Consider the following 15,691-nt stretch of genomic DNA (forward strand, 5'->3'; position numbering starts at 1 on the left):
TGCTTTTAATTCCCACAATATTTTCCACCACTGGAACTAAAAATAAAACTATTTTATAGGGTTATGTTCCGTCTTTTCTTGCACTTACCCTGCTTCCTTAATTAAAGTCTGAATGGACGGAACAACGTTGTTAAGAGCACCAGTATCAGCCGTGAAAGTACATCTTTCACCGCCAGAAATACTCTAAAATTTCTCTTTAAATAGTTAATAAGTCATAGAGATAAGGTAAACAGAATCAATAATTTACCAATAATCATTAATGATCACAAATAAACCACTAATCAATAATAGAGTCATAAATGAATCTTAAGGGATGTCAACACGATACCGTACCTGTAAAGCGTTTCTATCAGCTGCTTGGGGTCCATAACCCACTGTAATGATTCCGTAGGTCCCACCTTTTAGTATTTGCTGTGCAACGGGTTCTGGTTCCTCATTGAACCTTTCAAAAAAAGTGAAATGATATGCAAATGGAAAACGATACGTGAAATTTGAAATTTTTTATATGAGGAGATAATGGCAAAAACAAGCAAAACTGCTTTACTTTTTGAGAGAATCCTAGAGTAGTCCTGTGAAATAAATAAATAAACATAACCGAATAACCATCATAATTACTGTAGTATTCTCTCGTTGGAGTACTAATTTATTTATTTATTCATTTATTTGTTTATTTATTACGCTCAAAGGCGTGCCCAGAATAAATTTTCTCAAAATTATTATATATCTATTATTGAATTATTACAAAATAAATGGAAAAAATTTCTCAAAATCATTATATCTATTATTGTACATTCACTTGATTGTATATTTACATATTATTTATTATTATACATATTATAAAATTTAATATAACATCGACATAGTCCCATCGTTTTCTTTCATTTCTGCTGCTCGCTTATTTGTGGCTCATTTAAAATCAGCCGTGATATGATGGAGAGATTCTATTTTTGTTATTATTTTTTATTTATTTTTATTATTTATTTGTTTATTACTCCCACTCCTATTTGTTGCTACAAGTAAAGGTTAGGATTTGAAATTTCGAAATTCTTCTAAAAATACAGGGAATGCAGAACAGTGAGTAGGTCTTGGAATCGGTTTCAAAACCGTTCTCGTTCTCGGAGAGGCATTTACGAGTTTTTGATTTTTTTTTCCACCGAAACGTTGACGAAAAATAATGGATTATAACAATCTGGCGTCCGACTCAACTTAAGAACACAAATACTATATAGTTTTGATTTTATTCGTAAACTCACTTAGTATTAGTGGTAAGGTAGATGATGAGATGATTGTTGATCCCTCTCCTGTAGCCAGCGTTCATGAATTCGTTCATTGTCGTAATTCTTAAGCCTCTAAATATGTGAAGGGTAATTAGGGTGGCGCACGGAGAAAAATCTTATAATATTTTTTAACAAGTCTTCAGTTCTAACAGAAAAAAAGAGAACAACTTTTGTGGAGTTCTCGAAATTTCTCGACGTCTACTTCTGATTCTCAATAGATATATTCACACTTCTGAGTCTTTGCACATCTTTTTTCCCACAGTTGAACTTAAATTTTTATTCCAGCTTGTTTCTAGAAATTTCTGGAACGGTTGGCGGATGATCAGACCATCAACGCCAATTTTTCCATGAAAGTCAAAGCCAGAAGCTGGCGGAGACAGAGCGCGAAAAACGCTCAAAACTCCTCTAGGTCGCCCTGATTCATGAAAACGCGACACTTCACACACTGCAAAGGTGACGCGACAATTTCTGGAGGGTCTGGGCTGGACGACCGCAGCTTCACCCTCCCTATACTCATTACCGAGCGTGTCCCATCCGACTATCACCTCTTCCATGCCCTGTAGCACTATCTACGCAAAAAAAAAGACTTTAAAAGAACTCGGTGACCTCAAAAACGTACTCAACGACTTCGTCGCACCCTCTCTTCTTTTGGGAAGAGGACATCGAGAAATTACCTGTGAAGTTGCTACATGTTGCTGATAATGAAGCTAATTACACTGCTGATCCTTGATGTGTAGGAATTAAATAAACTTTTTTTTTAACTTTTATCTCAAAAGTGGTAAAAAAAGACATGGAAAGACCCAATAGATAATATTTTAAGGCGAAATATTGATCGCTCTTGTTCTGTGGGTCTACGGTTTTCGCAGGAAAGTATTATTTACAAGGAGCTCGCTCGAAGAGATGTATCTTCGAAGAGACTTACCCAGCAATATCCTGACCCTCATCGTCAAAACTTTCGTATTGAGGAAGAGTTTTCAGATATTCGGCAAGTGTGTTTTGCGATCTAATCGCGTCGAGTTGTGCCACAAGCATGCAATCATCGGCTCCAACCGCTAGAATTCCAACACGAGCGCTGTCACGCGAGACGGTGAATCCCGACATCAGCAAGATAGCAGATCCAATAAACTAAACGTGCTCGAATTCAGCGATTTTAAAAGCTTAAAGACATCACTCCACGAATCTGAGGTGGTACGAGGGATTTCAGGTGGAGTTTTCGTATACGGGATCGTAGATTATGGAGAGAGAGAGGGGGGAGGGCGGTGAGTCCGTCCATTTTTTCCTAATTGCCGTAAAAAACGACCCGGAAGATGCGGCGCCGCACAAGGCTGGTGCGCTCCAGTCGAACTTTTTGTAGAAAATAGTGCACCAGAACGCCCGAAGCCGTATCTTCCGGGCCTTTTTTTGCGGCAATTAGGAAGAAATGGACGAAATCACCCCCGCTTCATCATCTACTATCACGTATACGAATACTCCACCTGTAATCCGTACCACCTCAGATTCGTGGAGTGATGCCTTTAACCACCTCTGCTAACAGAACTTACATCGTCTAGCAGGTGTTTAGCGTCTTTAGAGACGTCGACGAGGAATACCACATCGAATCGAATAGTCGAATGAGCCGGAGTTGTTAAATCACTGGATTTCGTCGTAGTAACAGGGATTGGTGGTTTTGACGTAGATGAGATGATAAATGGAGCAGTTTTCGAAGTCTTGGTCGTAGATCTTTTGGAAATTGTAGTGGTGGAAAGGTCTGGAACGAAGTGAAATGAAATCTGGAATCTAGTAATTGTTTCTCGCGAATCCTATCACTTTATCCTTCACTTAACTATTGTCGTAGTTTAAAAAGTAATATGAATAATAAATAATGTAAAAAAATAAAATTATGAAGTAATATGAATAACGTGATATGAATCTACCGCTTATTTAATAAAAAGAGATTCCAGAGAGATGAATTAGTGTTGTTGTTGTTGTAAATTTTAAAGGGTTGTTCGTCTTAAGGTGAAAAATGCATCTCGAAGTTAATAGTCTCGAGAATACTTTTGTTCTCCTACACTCCAATTTAATGGTCTAAAAAGAAGAAAATTAACTAGATAAGAAAACAAAAAGATTAGAAGAAATTCTATATAAAAGAAAAATAGAAAGTAAAATAGGTAGAGAAAACAGAAAAAAGAAAAAGAGAGTCAGAAAAAAAAACTCTTGGAAAGTAGTTCAGTTTTGTTGAGAATGGAGAAAATGTCCTTCGAATATTATCTAAAATGTTCTGAATATTTTCGAATTTCCACTTACATTTTTTTCATTTCAAATAAAAAAAAGCTCACGACTTACTCTTCCAAACCAAATAGATGATAAATAAATTAGAAATAAAAAGATAAAGGTTGAAAGGGTTCGATATAACGAAGATGTTCACCTTGTACAGTTTTATTATGGCAGAAAAAGTGTTGTTGTCGCTTGAATGGTTGTCTTAGCGCATCCACACCGTATAACTTCAGCTCCAGCGTTTCCGCCATGCAAGTGAAAGGATCAGAATAATACTCGAACGAGCAACGCACACGAGGATGAAGCGTCGATCGAAGAAACACCTCAAATATCCCCTTATTCCAGAAATGTCGTATAAAACATAATATAAAAATACAAATAGGAAAAAAAATTAAAAAATGATAAAAATAATAAATAAATAAAAATTAAAAGCAAACAATAAATTACAAATAGCAATGCCATAATACAAATATAATATAGAATAAATATAAAAGAATAACAAGGATCTAAAATAAATATAAAAAAAACAAAAATCTAAAATAAATATTTTTAAAAAATGACAAGAATATAAAAAAATAACAAATTTCATTGGTAAGGTAGCGAGAAATTGAAACGTTTACCTCACTCGTTTCTGCGTTCAGCACTTCAACGTAATGAAGAGATCCTTTAAAGTTTTGAGACTCGTGTAAATGGAACATCGCTATGTTAGCACCTTAAAAACTCTTAACTTGAAATTGTGAACTATTTATGCGAACGAATTAAGGATATAAGTTTTAAAAAAACAGTTACATTCTGTTGCGAAAAATAAAGGAAAAATTAATTACAAAAAAAATTAAATGGGAAGAAAAGAACATCAGACGCGAAAAAAATGTGACCTACATCCATAAGAATAAAAATAAGGTGTAGATGCCTTTTTTCCTTAATACTCATGATGCATGGACCTACATAGTATGTATGCCAGAATAGGGGATCAAAACAGCTTTGGTTAACCAAACAACGCAAAATTAGCTCTTGTAACAAAAGTTGGTTTTATTTAGCAAAAAAAAAACTGAATTTTTCCGAGAATTGCGATGCATAAGTGGTTTTTCTAACCGAAATATCAAAGCATGATAAGCGTGAGCATAAGTATTAATTCTAGTCCATCTTCGTGTTATGTAGAAAATTGAACCTGCTGTTTTCGAGTACATATTTGATTTTTAAATAGCTAGAAAATTAAATTAATTACTGGTGTCGGTGGCTCAGTCACCTCCTGCACTTGGACTCGGAATTCCTTCATCCTGATGTGGTCCACCATTTGAGCTATCGGCCAGAGCGAAACGAGTGTAGATTTTTGCTACATCAGCAGTATAAATATGCACGTAACATGCACCAGGTGAGGCTAACTGGAATAATGAGTGAATAAGCTAAATGTATCTCAAAAGAACAGCATGAATAAGGAAAACAAATAAGAAACAAGAAATACGATGAGAAGGAGTTACGTAACAAAGATAAGCTCTTTGTTATTACGCCAATAACGAGTAGCTAATCATTGTTTATTTATTCGTTTATTTATTTACTTGAGCAAACGGGTAATTAGAGGTTCCTTCGTTGTATTCAGAAACATACATGTACTTTTTAGTACTCCTTTTTCTGGTGTTTATCTGTGTCATTTGTTTTTTGTATACTTCGTTAACACATAATGACCACATAAAGAATAAATAAACAAATAACCAGCCCATGTGTCATGTTACTGTATTTATGCTCTCAGACGAATACAGTACCCATTCACAGGTAGCTGAGAGATGAAAAGCTTGATTGACACTAGAACGGTTTCCACTGAATGTGCAGTTACAGTCGAATCTGTCACTGACTGGCTAAACTCGTCTTAGTTGACACTAGTGTTGTTGTGCAGAGCAGGCGGTAAGAATTTCGGCTGCGACTCCACTATCGATGGTTCGATCCAGTAGGTGAACACAAAAAGTTACTGATACAAAGCACCCCTTTAAAACTGGCAGAGCGTTGATGCTCAAGTAGGCAATATGCCAATGGTTGAAAACTCAAATAATATTTTCTAATTTATTATCTTCATCTCTCACTCCATGTTGCTATCGGATTTTTTTTTCTTTTGCAGCTTCTATGGAGAAATACCAGTGAACGAGGGGAAAAAACGAGTGATCCTTGGAAACGACTTCCATTTCAGCTCTAAGATCCAAGACCGATTTAGTCCAGAAAGTTTTCCATATCCTTGTTTCCTACACCTTACAACTAGCAGTTATTCAAACCATACCATGCCATATCATACCATACTATGTTTCTATTTATAGACAATTATAATAGATTAGGAAAAGTGCAGAATTTCAATTTAACCCATATTGTAACTAAAGTTTTCTTTTTTTTTCAAATTTAGCAACAAGCAGAGACTTTTATGAAAAAAAGATCTTGTATTACCAAAATATTGAGAGCGAAAGAACTTACTGTGAGTGTGTAAGTGCCGAGTGATTGATTGGTGTCAATGCGATAAAATTTTGTTCGACCATCTCTGAACAAGGTAGTAGGTTGAACGTGCTCTGTAAATAAAAGAAACTAATTTTTCGCTTCTTTTTCTTATTATGCAGAATATTCAAGGGTTTTTAGAAGAAAAATTGAAGAAAAAGCGCCATGATAAAAGCTTCTCCCCTTGTTCGTTCCACTGAAGGCCATGGGTCCCAACGTGAAGTCCCTGAGGTGATCTTTTGGAGTTAACTTCGTCCAATAAATCACCAACAGTGACTTTGTAAAAGATAGGGTCTCTTCTTAGAGCTTCTCTAGGTCCATATAAGAAGCTTCCACCTTTTCTTCTCCGCAGTTTGATGCTGGAGCGTAAACGCCACGAAGATATTCAAAGCTCACGTTGAATCATATCCTCTCTTTCTCATCCGCAAACGTCCTATTCGGTGTTGTTGTTCGAAAATGTTGATGGTCATTACCATACTCTTGCCGACGAGGGCACTGACTCCAATACTTCCTCCACTGTTCCATGTAAAAGATAGGGCCTCTTCTTAGAGCGTCTCTAGGTCCATATAAGAAGCTTCCACTTTTTCTGTTCCATGTCCCTATATATAGTTCCTCGCCTGTGTCGTAAACTGCGTCCAGTGGATAGTTTCACTTCGTTTAGGTCAGTACGATGACATCCTTTCTTCCATGACGTAAGTTTACCTTCCTATCTTGCATCATCGGCTTTTCAATGACCGTCTCCGTTGTAAGCGTACAGGCACTGTATGTACGATCGTCATCTTAGTCCTTTTCCGTTTCGACATCCTAGAAGACTCCCGTACTCTCTATGTACTGGGCTTGCCGTAACAGGCGTTCCTCTGGAGTCAGAAAACTCTCTTTCTATCACCGTGACCTTCACTTAATTTCAAAACTCACTGTCAGGTTGACAGGCGGAGTTTATTTGTTGGAGGCACCTTCAAACCATCTCCTTTGCACCTCTCAGACCTTTGCAGGCTTTTGGGTCCGACTTGCGAGGTTACAAGGGTATTGTAGTTGAATCCTGGCAGAGCGGGAACAATGAGTCAGCCTCCTCAACCCACCTACACCTCAGAGCAAGTGCAAGGTAGATATTGGTCCACGGTTTTGGTTCCACGCGCAACCAGGGATGCGGTACGCATCCTTCCTTACAGCTAAGGCTGCCCGCAGCGTTCAGAGCCGCGCGGGTGCGTGGTTTGGCGACTCTGCGGTTTTGGTGGTTACTGACTATTCAGAACAGTGCGCCCAATAACCACCAAAAACGCAGAGCCGCCAAACCGCGCGCTAGCGCGGCTCTGTACTCTGCGGGCAGCATAACCGGCTGTGATCTCTCTGCTGAGGGAGATTCGTAGACATAGTATTATAATTACTAAGCGAAAAAAAGGAACATAAGTATGTATTGGGTTATGGTCATTCAGAAGGAACTAGAAGGAAGTAACCCACTTTCCAATGGAGTGATAACACCGACCGATCCGAACATCGAGGTGGCCGCGACGAATATCGAAGTTACATTCTCGCCAATTTGCACATACCAGTCTTTACTGACAGGGCAAACAAAATCCGAATGGAATGTAGGATTTGCTAGTAACGATTTCCCATAGAGAGTAGGCAGGTAAGCATTAAGGTACTGAAACGCTCATTCCAGAAACTTCTCATGAGGATAAATTAAGGATAAATGCATGCCTTGGAGAGACTTGAACCATCGATGAACACGATATTCCCACCAGAGAGATATGCTAGACGGGCCATTGGGGAAATTACAGCATTTGGTGGTGATTTTCCACAAGATTTTGATGTGATGTAAATAAGGTTAACCTGGAAAGAGTAGATAGGGCGTCATGAAAATTGAAAAAGTGTTTTTTCTCCTCGAGAGTTCTTAAGAATGACATAATCTCCATGCCGATCAACTCAGGTAAAAAAAATCCAAATCAACTCAGCAAAAAGAACATTAAAATAGCGTGTTAAGGTCTAGGATTCCTAATCCTTGACTTCATTCCCGCCGTTTTCCAACGGCAGTCAATTGCGATCCTTTGGGAGAGAAGTTTGCAACAAAAAAAAAAAAACAGGAACGAACTGACATGGGATTGTAAATCGCTGAGAATGTGTGAGACGGCGTTGCGATGTGCATCATCGTTAGCGCCAGCCATAGTCACGACGAACACTTCGCTGTCTGGATATTCGACGCGTTGCATGGATAACGCTTCGTTCAAAGCTCTAAATTAAGGATAGGTATTTATCTCCAAACGTAGGAAGTGGAAACGAATCGAATCTACCTATAAACCGGAAGGGAGCAACTTCCAGCATCACTTATTTTAGCAGCACTCAGTGCTGCTACTAAATCCTCAATCGAATTGTGTGCGCTGGAAGATTTTGGCCCAGATGCTGGAACTTCTTCTGAATAGAATAACATGCAAGCCTACAGTATTCTCTTTTTAATTGTTGTTTGTCACAAGGCCCACGCTATAACATAAAGCAAGATGGTTCGCCCGTCCGACGCATATTCGCACGAAAAAAAAATCGGATGTATCTCAAATCTGGGTAATTAAACTATTTTTTTCGTGGAACTGGCCATGGTGCTCGTCCTCCATAGCCCCCTACTGTTCATCATGGCTAGGCTAGGAATGAATCGAGGTGGAAGGTGCGATTGAGCTTGCCAAACAACATTTATACGGAAGAACGTACCAACATGTTCTACAGGACTGAGACGGGTAATGATGCCTTGGAACGACATTAATCAATACAAAATTCAAGAAATTTTCTTTTTAATCATCTTCCTCTAATATTTTGACTGCCTAATGTAATTTTCGTTATATCTTGACATTCCTTCCATTCTTCACCATTTCTTAACCCTATAAAAGGTGGCAAGATTGTGTATAATCATTTCTGGAATAAAAGTCGTCTCTCTTTCGTCTTCCAAGTACTCCCCAAGATAAATGATAAGGAACAAGAAAATGCGAAAAAAGGCGGGGCATTGCCAGAGGCGATGTTTGAGATATTCTTTTTTTTTCGTAATCTATGGAATTGAACCGTACATGGGCTTTGAGAGGAAACGAATACACAGATCACGAACATAGATAGGCCGCCGATGATCTGTTCTTTGTCAGCGATCGATTCTATGATGTTGATGCTGAATTGATGCTAACGTTGCTCTTTACTCAAGTTTGAGGTAACTATTCGTTCATTTCCAGTTTTGTTCCAGGTTTATTTGCGCACCGCTGCAGCGATATCCCGGAGCCAGTCCCCTTAGTCGGTGAGCGAATTTTTTCAGTTACTCATCCTAGAAGTACAAGAAGCAAGCAAAGGTTTGTTCTTAAACGTTTTCTTTGGATTGGGAGTACGAAAAATAAATTGGGAAAAAACTCACAGTCAAATGTGACCAGATTGTAGTTTGCAAACCATTTCGGATGTTTCTGAGTCGCACTGTGCACAATCGCAGATAAGGTGTTGATGAGCTGAAAAAAAAATTTAGATTGTCCAGTGCTTCAGTTTTTCTTTTTTTTTTACTAGTAGTAATAAACAAATCACTGAGTCTTCCGTCATTCGTATAGTTGATGGATTATATTAAAGGTGCGACTAACTCTTACGGGGTTGAACGTATACATGTCACAACATTAGGAAGCAGAGAGCAACGACCGTAAGCTGTGTTCTAAACGGCTACTTTTTCGGTGTTGTTCTTCATTTCTCAGGATTTAGATTGTTAAAAAAAAACTAGATAAACATGAACATCAACAACAACAGCAGTATTAGATGGCTCAATCTTTCACCGCTAAGTAGTCGCTCTAGCAAAATTCAAGCAATGTTGAACAATCAAAATTCTCAGTAGATGTAATTTCATGTTTAAAAACGATGGTTATAGGAACCAGATGAAAGCTCGATACTGTCTACTCAAAAAGAACTGTCAGTTGCGCTCTCGTATGCATACACGGCATATATGATCAGTTATCGCAAAATTGGTAATTTAAATCGAGTTCGAGGGTCGATCTGCTCGAAAATTCTTGAACTAAGTTAACAGTGACTTTGAAGATGGAAAACACCTACATTTTTGACAATCTCCGAAGTTTGCCTGGTCACCTCAACGACAAACGAGAGAGTCTTTCCGTCATTGGAGAAATGAAAAGGCTGTTGCTGCACACATTCCTCTGCAAAATTCAGAATATTACTGGTGATAATCAATTTCTACATCAATACTAGCGGCCATATCTGGAGGGAGAACTGCATGGGTGGCTGTTTGGCTACTTTTAGGCCTAGGATCTGCCACAATGAAGATTTTCATGCGAATGGAGGTGGTGGTGTAGCGGCGGATGACACTAGGAAGGTATCAACATCTTGCACCGACATCGAAATTGGCCGCAGAAAACCGTTCCCTGGACAAATTCTGGAGTGACCAGCAGACTCGTCCTGTTCAACGAGTTCTGAGGATTCTACGTTGCTGAAGCTGGGAAGGGAAACCTGGCCGAAAACGAAGGTTCTGGACGGAGGTGGAGGCAAAAGTGGACTTGAGGACACTCGATATTGATAGGCAGTTCAGGCGAGAGATCACGTTTCGCTTGATATGGAATAACAAGGAAAGGATCGATTCTAATATGTACACTCTTCCTGATCAAGAAGAGTTGTCAGAGCTAGGAGTCAAGAATATAGACAGCTTGGCGAGGAAACGGGCAATCGCATTAGACGATAATATCGGCGTAACCATTAAATCAAGTAATTCATGGAGTGCGTGGAGAATTGCGTCATGCCCCAATATTAAAGCCATCACACCATTAGTCTGAGGTGGTACGGATTTCATGTGGAGTATTCGTATACAGGATAGTAGATTATGGAGAGGGAGGTGATTCCGTCCATTTCTTCTTAATTGCCGTAAAAAACGATCCGGAAGATGCGGCGCGTGCGCAACACTGGCGCGCTCCAATCGAGCTCATTGTAGAAAATAGCGCGCCGGATCGCTCGACGCCGTATCGTCCGGGCCTTTTTTTGCGGCAATGGAACAAATGGACGGAATCACCCTTCTCTCCATAATCTACAATCCCGTATACGAATACTCCACTTGAAATCCGTACCACCTCAGATTCGTGGGGTGATACCTTTAAATCAGATAAGTTAAGGAGTGCGTGGAGAATTGCGCCATGCCCCAATATTAAAACTTGACTGAAACTGAAGTGAAAAAAAAAACTGAACGAAACTGAAGTGCTAGAAATAGTATTTTTCACAGTATGTATCGCAGTGAGAACGATAAGAGAACATGACTATGAGAAGATGAAGCTGAAGCCGAAGATCCTATTGTTCAAAGAGGTTGCTAAGTTCAGATCTGGTAAGAAGCGCCGTTCGCAACGTTCTGCCCATAACAGTTTCATCGGAATTGAAGAAGAAACATGTAGAATTAACATAGCAAATCACCCTATAATACGATTTAGAGATTACGGTACATAAAATAACGAAAAAAAAAGAAAAATAATTACAGCACAGCGTAGTATCAGAATAATCTCAGGTTGACATGGAAAGGATTGAAAATAGATCAGATCTCTGGACGAACTTATCGGCAACGCTTCTCTAAAAATTGCTGGAAGAGCTATCCAATATCATAGATTAGGTAGTGGATTCTACAATGCATCTGGAATAATCGCTCGATGCACCGCTCAAGATGGACATAAAAGTGGTCGAATTTTCCCATAACCAATCCCTTTAGCGAATGATATTGATCACAGACAGTTTCCTAGTCATTGATCTGTGGATCATCGCGCAAACAGTATATCTACGGATCTGCTATTTCATATCATTTTGGACAAAAGCAAAGCACACATTTTGATCCGTTGAGTCTGGCGAGAATGAACAAAATCTAGTTACGAGCCCGGAAAAACAAAGTCAATCCGTCAAGCTCAACAGGTAAATCACGATTTCCATGAACTGTGCTACCGTGCAACGTATGACTGCGCATTTTCGAGCGTTTAGAATTGTTTCCTCGATGGCTGCTAGTAGTTCCCTACTCCTTAGTGAACTTTTTCCTCGAAAACAGTTTCCTACTTGCCTTTTGAATGAAATAACACTTGTTAAAGTCTTAGCGCTACAAATGCTCAAGAAATTCGAACATTCAAGTACATATGGTAACTAACCAACTACATATGCCACTCCTTTATAAGTCTATAAAAAAATGTTAGAGTTACGCAGTAGGTAAGACGTTCCTCTTGAAACGCATGATCGATGAAAGGTTCAAAACCACCCTAACACCACGCAAACCTTTCATCTCTCAGTGGTCGATAGATTGGTACCAGACCTGTCTGGAAATATAAAAACACGGCCTATAGGCTGACCCCCGCGAGTCATTGTATAGGCTGGACGTTACGTTCGTAAACCTCAAACGAATCTGAATTGAGGTGAACGCGTTGGCGCATCCTGAACGCATTGATTAATGCAGGACACTTTATCTATTGTATTCTTTGTATGAAAAATACATTAAATTATGTAAATAAGAAACAAACAAATATGGCTCAGTCAATACTGGGCCTATGTATTTTCATGAATAGATAATTTCAATGCAGCTCTGTTTCTTCTCGAAAAAGTTGAGCCCTAAGCAGAAGAAACTTCAACTGGAATCTCCGTAACACCGGTCAACTTCAACAAATCCATGTAGATGGCCACATCTGATTTTCTACTGAGTGGGTTTTTTTAAACGCAGCATCCTCAACTTCTTTCCCTGTGTCCAAGCGCTGCTTCTTGTATAAGGATAGGTAGGTCCTAGTCATGCAGCAAAATGAGTAAACAACAAACAGCAAGCAGCACCTCTTCCGCAGAATCCATCTTTTTCAATAGTTTGAGAAAAACTAACAGAAAAAGTTAATGTTCCACCGATTACCATCTTGGCAGTGAATTCCAGTATATCCTTTCCGGCATTCGCAACGTGCTTCTTGACTTACACGAGTACCTCCATTGACACAAATTGGATCAGAACAGCTTCCTCCTGGAATTCATCTGCATCCTGTTATTCGAGTAAAGGACCGTAAGCTTGATTTTATACGTTGCAAGAATAACCGCTGGGCGGAGCAATTGTTGCTTACCATAAGGTTTTTTATGATATTTTCCTACTGGTCTGTGAGTGCTGAGGATGAACAATAAATAGCTGATCAGTTTTAAGCACAAGTGGCAATATAATAACGGTATGCAGACAGACCTTCCTTATATGTGAGTAAAAAAGGAATTAAATAATTAATTTAAATTTTTCGAAGGATTTAAGTTTCTATAAAATTCATTTAAATGAGACAAATTTGAATTATTTGAAGTTCTGGTTGCGTATTCAGAAACGTCTGCCTTCGTCAGTAGGCAGATATAGCTGTAACACTTTCCATACCCATATCTAAAGGCCCAAATCTCGACGAGGAATCCGTGCCGCTCATTTCTTCCTAATCGTAGTAAAAAAAACGGCCTGAAACACAGTTTTCCTACGACAATTTCAGTTACAACACGCCATTTTTGCGCAAGCGCCGCATCCATGCGCGAGCGGTCGAAGATCGGTGATGTCTTCTTACAAGCCTATTCAAGTAAAACTAATGAAAAGGCTGCTGAGAGGACCGGAACGGGTGCACAGCGGAGCGTTCTAACGCACCTCGTAGGAGCCAAAGCGGTTCCCACGCCGTTTTTTTTAACGACGATTAGGGAGAGATGAGCGGAGCCACACCGGATCCGGCATACCACAACTCCATCTCCAGGTTTTCCCACGGATTCTCTCACCATGTCAGATTCGTGGTCTGCTCCCTTCAAACAGAAATAGGCAATGGTCAATGCGTTGCTGTCTTATCAACGGATTCACTGCACTTTTTGTTGATTTTTCAAGACTTACTCGTAAATAGTAAGGATCACATTGTCATTTCGGTCTACGGATTATAGGATTGTGCTAACAAAGCAATGCTGTTCACACGAAGCTGTGTAAATTTGATTGTTATCTTCATTTGTTCTCGACAAGCTCGTTTAGAATTTTTTGTAGATGTATACTTACAGAAATTAATCTCCGAATGCTTAACCCTATTCAGTTTCGATGATAAAACGTTAGCCACAAGTCAAAGGAGCTTGTGACGCTAATCTGGTTGCGCCTCATTAAAGGCATCACTCCACGAATCCGAGATGGTACGGATTTCAGGTGGAGTATTCGTATACGGGGTTGTAGATTATGGAGAGGGGGTAATTCCGTCCATTTCTTCCTAATTGCCGTGAAAAAACGGCTCGGAGGATACAGCTTCGAGCGTTCTGGCGCACTATTTTCTACAATGAGTTCGATTGGAGCGCGCCAGCCTTGTGCGGCGCGAATCTTCCGGACCGTTTTTTACGGCAATTAGAAAGAAATGGACGGAATCATTCTCGTTTCCATAATCTACTATCCAATATAAGAATACTCCACCTGAAATCTACATCACCTCAGATTCGTGGGGTGATGCCTTTAAGCACCTACTAAAGACTGTTTGTAGACGACTCACCTGTCCAATACTCAGCGCAGAAACATGTGCCATTAAAGAGAATTCCATTTTCGCAAGCTATAAAATTTGACAAAAAATATTTTCACAAATCTTGGATAACAACTATATAAGGACTTATTCGTTTTTAAGTAGTTACCAGTATTTTCCATTCTTGTGAATGTTAGTCGTTGAAACGTATTTCCAAATCCGTCTTCTCCGACATGCTGAAAAAGAACGTACATATATCAGATATTAAGATGGAGAAATAACAGACAGGAAACTAAAACAGTTTAAAGCGCTGCGTATTAAATGCTAAAGTCACTTCAAATGGAAGCTAAAATTATTTTTTTGAATTCTATGCTTTCATGGGCGAAAAAATGCTCTCTTACATAGATGGTTTTACTCTCTTACATAGATGGTTGGATGACCTCTTTTTACTGAGTTACAGTATTGTTTCCATTTTTCCTCGCCTTTGCAGTCGAAGGTCATCCAAGACGCTATGAATTTCATGAGAGACGTTGTCCAGGCTCCTAAGTTATTTCCACCTGAGCTCTCAGCTGATGCCGCGAACACACCAACCCGTCACCGCTGATAGCCTTTCTCAAGTGCCTTTTGTATCTCTTAAAATCCAATATAACGTTGTTTTAATCCAACCATTGTCGATTTTTCTCACAATCTGAATTTCCATCTCTTCTTAGCTTTGGAAATTTGTTGGAACGCGATTACGGGAAATCTTCTTAAGAGGAACTGCGAAGACCGTCTAGATGTTGTGTGGATCGGTTAAACTTTAGAAGATTTCCCTCAAACGCTTCATTGGCAGCAAGCAACTTGGAGGAATCCGTAGTAGTACTTTACTCAGTGTAAATGACGCACGAGTTTACGGAGAAAACCTCTTCCTAATTATTTTCATCTCATCACTAAAAAAAATGAGAATCCCGTTTTCGTTCAATAAGGCTCTCAGCAGAGCATAATATTCGAGAAGTTCCCTGCAGCACTTCTCAAGGATATCCTTCTTTGCTGCGCTTCTGGAATTCTCTTCTGCTCTCTATCTCCAAATATCGTTAGGGAAGATTCTTTGGCAACTGCTTGATGTGTGAAGCATTCGGATCAGAGTCTTTCTTGTTTCAAGTAAATCCTAGATGAAGATGAACTCCAGTAGAAGTTTGTCGTGGTTCAAAGACAACTGTAGGACAGGCTCCTTTGAGGAACAGCTCGTGTCTTCAAGTCCACCTCATT

General features: G+C 39.3%; 1 protein-coding gene across 1 annotated transcript in view; it reads right to left on the bottom strand.

The window, feature by feature from the left end:
• Positions 1-5: 5 nt before the first annotated feature.
• Positions 6-15,691, bottom strand: part of RB195_000404 (uncharacterized protein) — a gene marked incomplete at both ends in the record, with an annotated part of 31,812 nt that continues 16,126 nt past the window's right edge. The window contains 4 exons of the mRNA XM_064196732.1: positions 6-36; positions 89-183; positions 5,985-6,076; positions 12,865-12,969. Of these exons, the coding sequence (XP_064052613.1) occupies positions 6-36; positions 89-183; positions 5,985-6,076; positions 12,865-12,969 (323 nt within the window). The remainder of the gene's footprint in view (positions 37-88; positions 184-5,984; positions 6,077-12,864; positions 12,970-15,691) is intronic.

The sequence above is a fragment of the Necator americanus genome, chromosome IV, assembly GCF_031761385.1.
Source record: "Necator americanus strain Aroian chromosome IV, whole genome shotgun sequence".
NCBI lineage: Eukaryota > Metazoa > Nematoda > Chromadorea > Rhabditida > Ancylostomatidae > Necator > Necator americanus.